Source organism: Trematomus bernacchii, unplaced genomic scaffold (assembly GCF_902827165.1).
Source record: "Trematomus bernacchii unplaced genomic scaffold, fTreBer1.1, whole genome shotgun sequence".
In the NCBI taxonomy this organism is placed as follows: domain Eukaryota; kingdom Metazoa; phylum Chordata; class Actinopteri; order Perciformes; family Nototheniidae; genus Trematomus; species Trematomus bernacchii.
The window spans coordinates 340,179-353,717 of NW_022987800.1; the positions used below are offsets into that span (position 1 = coordinate 340,179).

At 41.8% G+C, this 13,539-nt stretch overlaps 1 protein-coding gene across 3 annotated transcripts in view; it reads left to right on the top strand.

Moving 5' to 3' along the window:
• The window catches only part of arhgap36 (Rho GTPase activating protein 36), a 75,059-nt gene extending 67,145 nt beyond the window's left edge, over positions 1-7,914 (top strand). For all 3 annotated transcript variants that reach the window (XM_034149969.1, XM_034149970.1, XM_034149971.1), the window contains exons 6-12: positions 406-461; positions 839-989; positions 2,724-2,872; positions 4,140-4,310; positions 4,589-4,677; positions 5,462-5,670; positions 7,408-7,914. In XM_034149969.1, coding sequence (XP_034005860.1) covers positions 406-461; positions 839-989; positions 2,724-2,872; positions 4,140-4,310; positions 4,589-4,677; positions 5,462-5,670; positions 7,408-7,727 — 1,145 coding nt within the window. In that variant the 3' untranslated portion in view covers positions 7,728-7,914. The remainder of the gene's footprint in view (positions 1-405; positions 462-838; positions 990-2,723; positions 2,873-4,139; positions 4,311-4,588; positions 4,678-5,461; positions 5,671-7,407) is intronic.
• The last annotated feature ends 5,625 nt before the right edge of the window (positions 7,915-13,539 follow it).

Sequence of the window (13,539 nt, forward strand, 5' to 3'; positions counted from 1 at the left end):
TACATTAATTTAAATATTAAGACTGAAGTCCCCGTTAATATATATTTAAACACTATTAAATATTGAATTAAATTAGATTATTTCATACAGTTAACTTCGCAAATATCTCCATACATTTTGCACAATTAAATCTGTTTTATTTTTCAGAGTAATTGTCATATTTTTATTGTACTTATTTTTTGTGTATTATTTCTTCTAGACATTTTACTGAATTTATTAAGAAGAAATCTTATTCAAAATATGGTTTTTTTTAGGTTCTTTTTATGTAGTAGTTTCTTTATTTGCTCCTTTTTAACTATTTATTTTGACTGTGTTTATGTACACACCAATATAACCCAAAAACCAAAACCACTTGGCTATAAACCGGATTCTGATTGTCCTGGATGATTTATTTTGTGTCCCCAGGTCTTCAGACGGTGGGAATTTTCCGAGTAGGAAGCTCTAAGAAGAGAGTGAGACAGGTGAGGACATTATTACATGGATTTTAACCCGTAAATAAACAATAAAACACATCTGAATAAAACGTTGAAAACATTGGCCAAATCAAACACATCTAAATATGGATGTAAACATTTTTATTTGAAGATTTATTTTATTCCGTCTCGCATTTGGACCTTACTACTAATAAAGATTATTGTATGATTTACTGCCCTGTGTTTCCCGTTGAGCTGGAATATGGAAATAATCTTGAAGGGAAAAGCTGACGATGTGTGATATCCTGTTTTTGAGAAATGGTGTCCAATAGTGGAAAGTGTCTCCTGTTTGACCCTCAGTGTGTTTTTATCTTCTTCTTCTTTGATATGTATTTGGGTACATGTGTCCTCTGTTTGCTCCCCAGCTGCTGGAGGACTTCGACCGGGGGGTGGATGTTCAGCTGGACGAGGAGCACAGCGTCCACGATGTGGCGGCGCTGCTCAAAGAATTCCTCCGAGACATTCCCGATCCTCTGCTGTCCAGAGAGCTGTACCCCGCCTTCCTGCACGCCGCCTGTGAGCAAACACACGCACACACACACACACACACACACACACACACACACACACACACACACACACACACACACACACAAAAAACACACCACACACACACAAATCACACACACACCACACACACCACACACACACCACATAACGGAGACAGACATTCACTTGGTATTAAATCCTGTATTCCTGAAGCTGATTCTCCTCTCTCCTCCTCCTCTCTCCTCCTCTCCTCTCTCCTCCTCTCCTCCCTCTCCTCCTCTCTCCTCCTCTCCTCTCTCTCCTCCTCCCTCCTCCTCCTCTCCTCTCGCGCTCTCTCTCCTCTCCTCCTCTCCTCCCTCTCCTCCTCTCCCTCTCTCCTCCTCTCCTCCCCTCTCTCCTCCTCTCCTCTCTCCTCCTCTCCTCTCTCTCCTCTCTCCTCCTCTCTAATCCTCCTCCTCTCCTCCTCTCCTCTCTCTCCTCTCCTCTCTCCTCTCCTCCTCTCTCCTCCTCTCCTCTCTCCTCCTCTCCTCTCTCTCCCTCTCTCCTCCCTCCTCTCTCCTCTCTCCTCTCTCCTCCTCTCCTCCTCTCTCCTCTCTCCTTCTCCTCCTCTCTCTCCTCCTCTCCTCTCTCTCCTCCTCTCCCCTCTCTCCTCCTCTCTCCTCTCCCCTCATCTCCTCACTCTCTCCTCTCTCCTTGTCCTCCTCCTCTCTCTTCAATCTCTCCTCCTCTCTCCTCTCTCCTCCTCCTCTCCTCCTCTCTCTCCTCTTCTCCTCCTCTCTCCTCTCTCTCCTCCTCTCCTCTCTCCTCTCTCCTCCTCTCCCTCTCCTCTCCTCATCTCTCCTCTCTCCTCCTCTCTCCTCCTCTCCTCCTCTCTCCTCTCCTCATCTCTCCTCCTCTTCTCTCTCTCAGCCTCCTCCCTCCGTCCTCCTCTCTCCTCCTCTCTTCCTCTCTCTCACTCAGCCCTCCTCTCTCTCTCTCTACTCCTCTCCCGCTCAATCCATCCTCTCGCTCGCCTCTCTCCTCTCTCTCGCTCTTCCCCCCCCCCCCCCCGCTCCTGCCTCGGGCATCTCTCTCTCCTCCTCTTCGCTCTCTCCTCTCCTCTCGTCTTTTTGTTCCCTCATCTCCTCTCCTCCTCTCTCCGTCTCTCCCCTCTCTCTCCTCGCATCTCTCCCCTCTCTCCTTCTCCTCTCTCTCCTCCTCTGTCCTCCCTCTCCTCCTCCTCTCATCTCTCCTCTCCTCCCTCCTCAATCCTCCTTCTCTCCTCCTCTCTCCTCCTCTCCTGCCTCTCCTCCTCTCTCTCCTCGCCTCCTCCTTTCATTTTTGAATCCCAGACAGCCTCTCTCCTCCTCTCCTCTCTCCTCCTCTCCTCTCCGTCTCTCCTTCTCCTCTCTCCTCTCTCTCCTCCTCACCTCTCTCCCTCCTCATCTCTACGTCTCTCTCTCCATCCTCCTCTCCTCATCTCTCCTCCTCTCCTCCTCTCTCCTCCTCTCCTCCTCTCTCCTCCTCTCTCCTCTCTCCTCCTCTCCTCCTCCGTCTCTCTCTCCTCTCCTCCTCTCTCTGCTCTCCTCCACTCCTTACTCTCAGAAGGTCCTCATCTCCTCCTCTCCTCCTCTCTCTCCTCCTCCCTCTCTCCTCCTCTCTCCTCTCTCCTCCTCTCTCCCCTCTCCTCCTCTCCTCTCTCCCTCTCCTCTCTCCTCTCCTCCTCTCTCCTCCTCTCCTCTCTCCTCTCTCTCCTCCTCTCCTCCTCTCCTCTCTTCTCAGTGCTCCGGGGCTCAGACCAGCTCCTCTTCCTGCAGCTCCTCCTCTACCTGCTGCCTCCCTGTAACTGCGACACTCTGCTGCGCCTCCTCAGCCTCCTGCACACCGTGCAGAGCTACGCCCAGGACAGCATCGGGACCAACGAGGAGGAGGTAATGTCTACCAATCTATCTGTGAGAAATGTGACCGTATTAAATTACTGTATTATATATTTGATCAATGTCTTGCGAGGGCCCAGCTTTATGGAAGTGCAATGTTCAATTGGAGTAATTGCTTAAGTCCATTAACTACATCAACAGCCCAGATCTGATAGTCGTATACCAAATATATTGATTTATCTTTGACAGCTCGGTTGTTGGGACATTTTAAATGTTAGGAGAAGCATTGAGTAAACATAGAAGTATGAGTTAAACACTTCATTTTTTAACCTGAGTTCAATCGGAGTAATTCAGTTTGGGTACTGTAGTTTTCAATCAAACGTTTTGGAAAAGTTCTTCATACACAAAGCAATTTTGCCGGTTTCATTTGTATATTTTGACAATTTTGCTGGTCTGTTATTATAGCACAACAACTAGTAAAGACAATAAGTGAACAACAATAAATAAATGTTTCAAAATGAAAGAAATGTGAGGTAAAATTATATTATTTCTTACCCGTCTGTGTTAGAAATGTGTGGCTTTAGACACTTTAATGCAGGGGTGTCAAACTCAATTTCATCACGGGCCACATCAGCATTATGGTTGCACTTAAAGGGCCGGTTGTAACTTTAAGACTATTTAAAAATACATAGATAAATATTTAATATATTTAAAATAATGTTATTGCCTCTGCATTGGATTATTATCGGATAGGGTAATAACTTCATAATTAACTACGTCTGAAAGCAGAAGTCTAGGGCAAATAATTGCAAGTCTCTTCAGTGAGAATGTCACAAAATGATTTTAAAAGAAAAGCCACATTCTGGAAAAAAAAGTCCAAAAAAAAAGGTGACATTTTGAAAAGAAAAGTGACATTTTGAAAAAAAAGTGACATTTTGAAAAAAAAGTCAAATTCTGAGAAAAAGGCAAATTCTAAGATAAAAGGCATATTTTGAAGAAAAAAAGGCAAATTCTGAGAAAAAGGCATATTTTAGAAGAAAAAAAGTCAAATTCTGAGTAATGAGTCAAATTTGAGATGCATTGTGGGACATGTAGTTTATGGGCAACGTGCTTCTGTAAATCGGCATTGGAACCGTATAATAAAAAAATAATATTCTGTCAGAGCTGTTGTGGGCCACAAAAAATGAAGTCACAGGCCGGATTTGGCCCCCGGGCCTTGAGTTTGACACCCCTGCTTTAATGGAAGTCTAACTTTTTCCACTATTAACAACGCTCAATATAATGAAATCAACCACCACCTTCCTCTCCCCTTTCTCCTCAGATCCTCGGGAACAAGATGACGGCGGCGAACCTGGCGGTGATCTTCGGTCCCAACCTGCTTCAGAAGGAGAGAGGAGGAGAGTCCAGTCCGCTGTCCATGGGCATCGAGGACAGCTCCGCCATCATCAGCGTCACCCTGCTGCTGATCCAGAACCACCGCAGGCTCTTCATGGTACGATGCCATCAGATCCAGCCTTTAAATCTGATATGACCTTTTATTCTGAGAAACAAGAGTCTAGTAAACAGGAAGTTGTTTTAGTATTAAAGGGTTAGTTCACACTATTAATCATTTATTATCGTGCAGATACTTTAGGTTTCGTGTGCTAAGGCTTTGCGATATTTGCTTTTTTACTTTAGAGATTAATACAATTTGGTTTGAGATGTATTTTGTACAGAGAAGGCTTTTTCCTCTTAATCCAGTCCAAACCAGTCTCACGTGTTTCCCTCCAGGTTTCTGCAGAGCTGCAGCAGGAAGTCCTGATGAGTCTAATCCAGACGGACCCCGACATCATCGACTATCTGCTGCGGCGGAAACTCAGGTAACCGTGACAACCAATCTGTCAATCAACTCCTTCCAACATATCACCTATTATGCAAAATCCACTTCTTCATGTCTCTTCTACATCAAAATGTGTCCCCTCTTCTTCATGTCTCTTCTACATCAACATGTGTCCCCTCTTCTTCATGTCTCTTCTACATCAAAATGTGTCCCCTCTTCTTCATGTCTCTTCTACATCAACATGTGTCCCCTCTTCTTCATGTCTCTTCTACATCAACATGTGTCCCCTCTTCTTCATGTCTCTTCTTCATCACCATGTGTCCCCTCTGTGTAAAGAGACTCTGAAAGTTTCAGGAACAAAGATTCTCTCTCTTTTCGTCCTGATCCATTTCTATAAAAACCTGTCTGAAAATGAGCTGATCAGATTTTGGCCACTTTATGATGTCATAACGATGTTTTGGCTTGTGTAACCATTAGCCAATCAGCACCCAAGGTAACCCCCCCCCCCTTATCACCTGAATCTCCTCCTAGAGCACCATTGTGTTCTTTGTAACCAAATCTCTCTCAGAGGGGCGTGGGGAGGGGCTCCTTATTTTCATCTAAAGTAACAGACAGAGAATCAGCACTTTGGAAACAGGGCTGAAACAGAGGGGATTATGGGATGCTGCAATGATCTGTTTGGTGTTTCAGCCAATCAGAGACATGTTCTGTATATATCTGAGACCTATAATATATTGATGAAAAACAGTGTAATAGGGGACCTTTAACTCCCCAAGAGCATCTCGGTGTATCTTTAAACAAACCTTCTTAATATTCCCCCCCAGCGGCAGTCCCCTGGAGGAGGAGAGTGAGTCGGGGGGGCGTCGGGACACGGTGGCATCTCTGGACTCCAGTGGGAGTCTCTCCTCCCTCGAGCCGCCCTCCCCCCTCTTCCCCCCCGACGGGAACGGGGGAGAGGGGAGTCTCACCAGCGAGGTGTTCATCAACGTGCTGAAGCTGAACCAGAACAGGAAGCGACAGGAACCCAGATACGGTACGCAGGGGGGGGCGTTATCAGTGATATCAGGGTTTTGTGTCCCTTACATTTGACTTTTTTCAGGCAAAGAATTAAGTGTATTAACCAGGAAAGTTCATAAACGCAATAAATCTAACAACGTCAACACAAACAGCCTGGAGAAGCGAGTTTAAATGCTAATGTTTTCCTCAACGTGCTCAAACTGAACCAGAACCGGAAGCAGGGAGGATGTAATCAATTATATAAATGTGTTTATTTAGACTTTGGGCCATCCAATTTGACTCTTTACGGGCAAAGAATAAAGTGTATTAATTAGCAAAGTTCATAAATGCAATAAATCTAACAATGTCAACACAAATACTGATAAGAAGTTCATATTAGTGCCGATTATAAGGAACATTGAGCAAGACTTTGAGTCACTTTTGTGGTTTTAAGTTAAAACACATTTGTCTATATACTATACTATGTGCTTGTTAACTTAAGGTTTATCTACAAGTAATTCTCCCAAAACGCTTCAGTTAAAAAATAATTGTGCATCCATCATTTCTAACATTCAAGGAAACAAATCATGTCATTTAAGGTCCTTATTGTTTACTGTAGACGTCAGTGATGTACAGTTTTACCCGAGTACATTAAAGTATCTTTGAAATGAAATGAGTCTTAGTGCTGAATGAAAGTCTGAACATCTCTCGGGCAGCCCACCAAACATTTGGCTAAAAATATTCGACCACACGGATGATAAATGTGGCAACAGCACCGCCTAGAGGAAACAGATAGAGAATTGTGTTATAACGTAAAGTATTAAACATTTACTCTCTTTTATAAAGAGTTCTGGCTAAAATGGCTGCACGCCTTTAACAGGAGGAGGAATACTAAATAAATAACAAATACTGAATGACTGTCTTAAGTAAAATGTGTCATATTTTGGTTGTTTCAAAGTTTTAATTTATAGTTTTTTTTAGGAAGGTATAGGGATTTGTGGAACGTTTAATCCTGAAAGAACAATTTAAAAAAGTTTTTCTCAGTCATCCATTTTGTGTCCAGTGTCTTGCATTTATTTCTTCCTCTTATCATTTGGACAAAAAGTAGAACATTATATATGTTTGCTCGAGGACACTTATAAACTTATGTAAACATGACCTCACCCTTATCGGAGGCTGTGGCTCAGTGGATAGTGTGCTGGACTTCTAATCTGGGGGTAGCAAGTTCGAGTCCCACTGCAGTCAGCATGTCGTTGTGTCCCTGAAGACACTTCACCCCAAATTGCTCCTGTGGGGATTGTCCACAGTACTGAGTATGTAAGTCGCTTTGGATAAAAGCATCTAACAAATGACATGTGATGACCTGGAGAGGCCAGTCTGTTGCCATCAGGGTGTAGATATGCTACCTGCTCTTAAGACAAATCGCTTTTCAAAATCATTCATCCCCTCTGCACTCAAACTTTTAAATTCTTAATTTATTTACTCATTTATTGTGATGCTATGAACTATTTATCGTGTAAATTGGAATGATCCACATCCAGGCTCCCGGGTGTATCGGTCTGCTTTCTTCCTGAAAGAACTATTTAAAAAACGTTTTCTCAAAGGCTAAACAGTCATCCATTTTGTGTCCACTGTCTTGAAGTGTTTTGCATGTATTTCTTCCTTTTATAATTTGAACAAAAAGGACAAAAAGTAGAACATACAGTATGATATATTTCCTCGAGGTCACGCAATAAAGTGCATATGTTAACCTTTTCCCCGTTCCTTCCTCCAGGTGAAGCTCCGTCTCATAAATCCATCTGCCACATGCGTCAGTTCCACTCCCACCACAACCTGCTCAGCCTGGCCCAGTCCTCTCTCTCCTCCACCACCTCCACCTCCATCTCCACCCCCTCCTCCCTGTCCTCCCCCCAGGACCTGGACCCCCTGCTGGGCTCGGCTCTGAGCTTCAGCTGCTCCAGCCTCAGTGGATCCTCAGAGAGCAGCATCTGGGTGAGACAGACCCCCCAGGAAGACGAGGGAAAACCGTCACCAGCGTCCAACTTCTGGGACTTTTTCACCGGGAAAGGGTCCGGCTCAGAGACCATGGTATGATGATGAGGAAGGAAGAAGAGGAAGAATATGAATTTTTCTGATGGTGTCCAAACTGTTTCAAATTAAACACGTACTGACTGGATTTTAAGATGGAATCATCTCGTCTGTTTTTTTGTGTTTCTTTGAGAGTTTGATGTTTCAACAAGGCAGGGTTTCAAATGTTCTGCATACTATACTTTGTTGTTTTTTTAAAAATGTTTTCGACATACTATACTATGTCATTTTGAACAAAAAAGGACAGTACTAGTCAAAAGTTTGGACACACCTTCTCACAAGGTTTGTATTTATTGTATACGTTGTAGATGAATACTGAAGACATCAAAACTATAAAAGAACACATATGGAATTATCTAGTAAACAAAAAAATGTTAAAAAATCCAGAATATGAGTTATATTTGAGATTCTTCAAATTAAAATAAACAAAGACTGTTGAATGAGAAGGTGTGTCCAAACTTTTGACTGAAAAAACGTCATCGTATAGTATGTTGAAAATATTAAAACGACATAGTAGGCTATAGTATACAGTGGCGGACTGGCCATCGGGACGTTCGGGACGAATCCCGATACTGAAGTGGGCCGGTCGGACGATGTGGGCCGGTCGGATAAGTCACTAGCACCCCCCTGTCCCCCCATCGACAATTTACTAGCGGTATTTACTGGTACCGAGGTGGGCCGGTCGGATAAGTCACTAGCACCCCCCTGTCCCCCCGTTGACAATTTACTAGCGGTATTTACTGGTACCGATGTGGGCCGGTCGGATAAGTCACTAGCACCCCCCTGTCCCCCCATCGACAATTTACTAGCGGTATTTACTGGTACCGATGTGGGCCGGTCGGATAAGTCACTAGCACCCCCCTGTCCCCCCGTTGACAATTTACTAGCGGTATTTACTTGCGGTACCGAAGTGGGCCGGTCGAGAGTCCCGGGCTGATTCCGCCCCCGATAGTAGGCTATAGCATAAAGAACATTTGAAATCCTTCATTGTTGAAACATCAAACACTTCTAGAATCACAAAAAACCCGACGAGATGATCTTAAAATCCAGTAGCCTACGTGTTTAATTTGAAACAGTTTGGACACCATCAAATGAAGGAAGAGAACGAGTGTGTGTTTGTTTGAGAGGCCAGAAAATGTGGGAAATGTACTGTTACGTTAAAACGACACACTACTGTTGTTAAAAACACAAGTTAGGTGTACTTCTCGGATTAAACACATGGTAAAATGTACATTCTGTGGCATTATTTGTGATTAATTGATTGATTTCTAAGTGTAAAAACATGTTAAAATGAACACTCTGCAGCATGAATCTTGAATCCTAAATGTCCTCCTTGAACATTTGACTTTTAAGGAGCATGCTGTTGAAGATATACTCATTTGAAGTTAGCATTTCCCTGTTTTCTGGCATCTCTGGAACATCTCTGGATGAATTTATGGTTGGGAAATGTCACAAGAAATGTTGATTTGTATCAGAAAACGATGGAAACGTTTAAGTGCAACTCTCTTAGAGGCTTGAGTAAACGCAGGTAGAGAGACTATATGAAGGTGGATGCAGTAATATTGGCTGTGTATATAATATGTACATGATGTATTCATAATTTGACACACACACTCGTCTTTACTACGTAGAACTGCATGCATGTGTGTATCTGCATGGACTCTACTATTACGCCTTGTTTGTCTATACTCCAGACATTTATAGATTCACTGTAAATATATTTTATAACTCATATCAGTCAAAACACCTGACCACATCTCAACCAGAACATTTCGTAACTCATTTTGTTTGAAGATATTCAACGTTTTGGTTCAATCACACCGTGTAAAAGATCGTATGTTAAGATGGAAAACTCAACTGGGAACATCTGATCCATGTTGTTTTAAAGACAATGTATATATTTCTATGTAAAGCAGAACCTCTGTGGACATTATCGCTATATTTCTTTTTTAAAAATGACGTATTTTCACCTGAGTCCGACCCATTTGAGATGAATGTTGTGGCATTATTGTCTGTTTTTATCAGGGTGTTCATACAGGAGAGTTTCCTTTCTTTAACCACAGGAGGGCGACCTTCACCACATATTGTTAACCTCTAAACCTCTGCCTGCTTTCACTACAGAAGCATATCATGTTGGCCAAATGTATAGACTCTGTTTAAGGTTAGGATCGTGTACATATGTTTGTTTCCGGCCTCTTTGTAGTAGAAACCTTGTTTGTACAGAGATTTATCTACATGGCATCGTTGTATTTCGTCACCTCAAACGTCCGCAGGTGAATGTTTCGTCTTAATTTTTTGATTACTTCTGGAGAAAACAAGATATGTTTCGTAAATGAAAAGTGTTTTCAAAGCCTAAACCTGAAAATGTACCGACTTCCCGCAGAGAATAAATGTCAATCTGCCTCTGTGTGTGTGTTTATTTTGAGTCTGTTGGAGGAAATCTGTTATATATCCTTGTTGGAACATCAAACTCTCAGAAACACAAATAAACAGACGAGATGAATCCTTCTTAAAATCCAGTACGTGTTTAATTTGAAACAGTTCGGACACCATCAGCCGTCATTCCCAAACTTCACTGCATCTACATGTATTCACAAAGGACTTCAGACAGCAGGAGGTGCAGCAGCAGACCCCACAAACAAAAACACAAACAAAAATCATAAACAATTGTGTTTTGTCCTTAGATCTGAGTGTGTCTGTGAGGCTCTGCACACGAGTTAGTTACAGAATCTTAGTGTTTGACACTTTCAGTCACTTTCTGCCCGTCACTAATACATTCTTGGTGAGTCTGAAAAGTCAGAGCGATTTGGACAACCGAAGCCCAGAAGGGACATTTTTAGGAGGACAGAACAACTCAAACTGTTAAAGGGAAAATCCACACGATATCATCAGTTTTTTTGCAATTTAATGAGATATTTTGTGAGAAATTAGTCAGAAAATCAATACAATATTGGTTATAAAGTCAATTTTGAATTAAAAAGGAAGTACTGAAACAAGCTTAGAGGCATGTTCATGTGTTTGAAAGTGGATTTTTCCTTTACAACGGTGACACACAGGACAGTTTTTGGTTTAAAAAAAAGTGTTTCTTATGGAAATCAGTCAGTTTTCTGTGCTATAGTTCGACCAATCAGATTACATACAAGCTAATTTACTTTGGGGATGTTTGGTTTTCGCTGCCTGACGGGTGGGACTTTTTAAACGACAGGCGAATTGATTTGTTACCAGAATCAAAGTCTTTCGAGACATGACATCCACTCTCGATCTCAGTCCGCTGATTATTTCAAGCAAGCAATTATCTATATTCCAATAATAACATCTGTATTTATGTACACATCAACATCTCGCGTCAAAAACAAAAATATTCTTCAAACATCCAGAGCGGCCTACGCAAAAATGGTAGTAAAATTAGTGAAATATATCAAAAACAAAGTGAAACATCTAGATAACATTCATAATTATAATATTTATAGTATTTAAATAAAAAAATGAGCCTTCTTTAAACATAGGAATCCAACGCTTTGTCGAGCCAAATATTTAAAATGGCATTTTTAAAGTTTTGGAGGAACTGCATTTTATTAAAAATACAGAATATAAGCAGCTTCAACTGAATCTGTGGACTTTTAACACCAAATAATGCATGTTTGTGCTTGTTTATGTTCATTTATACAATTACTAAATGGTAGTCTTCATTAAAAACCTTAAAATATCAACACATTATTTGGTATTTGTGAAAGCAACTCTTATAGGAGTCCACAGTTTCTCTTGGGGTGCGTTTCACTTCCATTAAATGGATTCCTTGCGTCCTTCACTTGCGTCGTTTCCCTGCGACTAGTCCCTCCCTCCAGGGAAGCATGGAGAGACGCAAGGAAACCACGAGAAGCAGGGAAATGAGTTTTAAGAGCAATGGGACGTCGTTTCCTCCGGACCGTCACGTGAAGCGACGTCCGTTTGTGATGACGCCGCACAGCTGATCGCCTCACAGCAGCCAGATCAGTGCATGTGCTGCATCGTCCAATCAGTGAGCGATACACAGTAAGGGGGCGGGGCGAGTGTCTGAGGATTTCACCGGAGGATGGTCTGGTAGTTCCTCCATTATCGCTCCTCGGTCCTCCGGCACAAATAAGGCCACTGGGACGCTACTCAAGATGGCGCAGACAAATCAACTTCCGGTGAGACAGAGACCGAGGAGCGAGGAAATGAAAAATAAGAGAAGTGAAACGCACCCTTGGTGTCTGGATATAAACCTGTAAATTAACATTGTAAAACTGATGGAAACAAAGTGGATCGACCCCAAAAACAGACTCAAAACCACTCAAAAAAATCTTCCTTCCATGTTGAGTTTAAGAGCAGCACCGATGGGAAATTAAAAAAGTGTTTATGATGCGTCGCTTGAAGTTGTTTCCTTTCCATTTTAACAATTAAATTAAAAAATAGCACTAATTATGAGTTGAAAATGAACTGAATCAAGGCTACATTTCAGCCTGACCTTCCTAACTTTTAATCATCAAAATAAAAGACTAATATATTGTATTTTTATCCCAAATTGAAGCTGTCCTTCTTGTTTCACCAGGAAAAAGAACAACTTCAGAGTTTCGAGACGAGGTGTTTTACAGGCGACGCGGCAGCCCTGTTTTTATTTGACTGTACATTTAAACATTCAGATAATACTTGACGCGCTGCCCGGTTTCCATTCATCTGCTCGACAGAGAGGGTGCGCTTGCTTGTTAATCCGCGGCAGCCCAGACGTGTGGAGCCTAACGAGATTAAAACATAATTTGACTTAATAGAAAAACCTATATTTGGTTTGTTTGTGCGTTCAAAGAGAAACAACGGAGGTGAAAAGGAGGGTGATGACTATCAGACGGCTCGATTTATGGAGTAAACATTTCAATTAAAGCACAATTAAAAACAGATTTGAATAATTAATTGCAGTCGTTTACCTCATCTGAACAATTAGATGATTAATAGATTAGTCAATCATCAGAACAATTGATTTTGAAGAGGAGATAATCCAGAAATATACTGAATGTAGCTTTTAATATAATAGCTTTCTTGCTAATATTCTGATTTCTGTCTTTGAACATTTCATATTTTCTTGTTTGTTGGAAAAAACAACTTTGAGAAGAAAATGTTTGCTTTTTTTTGGGCTATTTTTCTGACGTTTGTCCTTTTTATTCTAGTTTTCACAAGCCAATAAAGTATATTTATAATATAGCCGCTGGGAATTCATGATTTAACTATTCGTTGTTGATGAATTTATAAATTGTTCCCTTAAAATGTTCCAGAAAAAGGCCAAAATTTGAAGTGTAAAGATGTAAAACAAGGAAAAATTCAGAAAAATTGTAATTGTGCGCATTTTCATTCCTAAAAACGGACGTTACAACATCAAATTATGAGTCGTTGCCATTGTGAACTTACTATTGTGCTAAATAAAAAAGATTCTGACATTTTAAACTGTCTTCAACCTGGAGTGGAAGCACACTTCGTTAGCTGTTAGCATCACTTAGCATCACGGAGAGATTCAATAGGCGCTTTCACACTGGAGTACTTTTCCCACCAAAAAAATCCGGAACTAGAACTTAGTTCATGAGAACCTTTCCACCCCCTTTTCAGTCCCTGCTAGAGAGCAGGTACTTTCATGGGAGAAAAAGGTTCCCATTTCTGATTGGCTGGGCGGATTGCAAACCACGCCCCGTAAAACTCCCAAAACGTTTTGTGAAGCTGCCATTTTATTTGCTCGCATTAGCATTATTAGCATTAGCATTAGCCCCGCGCACCAACGGAGAGAGACTAACTTATGGCAGAACAAAAAGAAAAC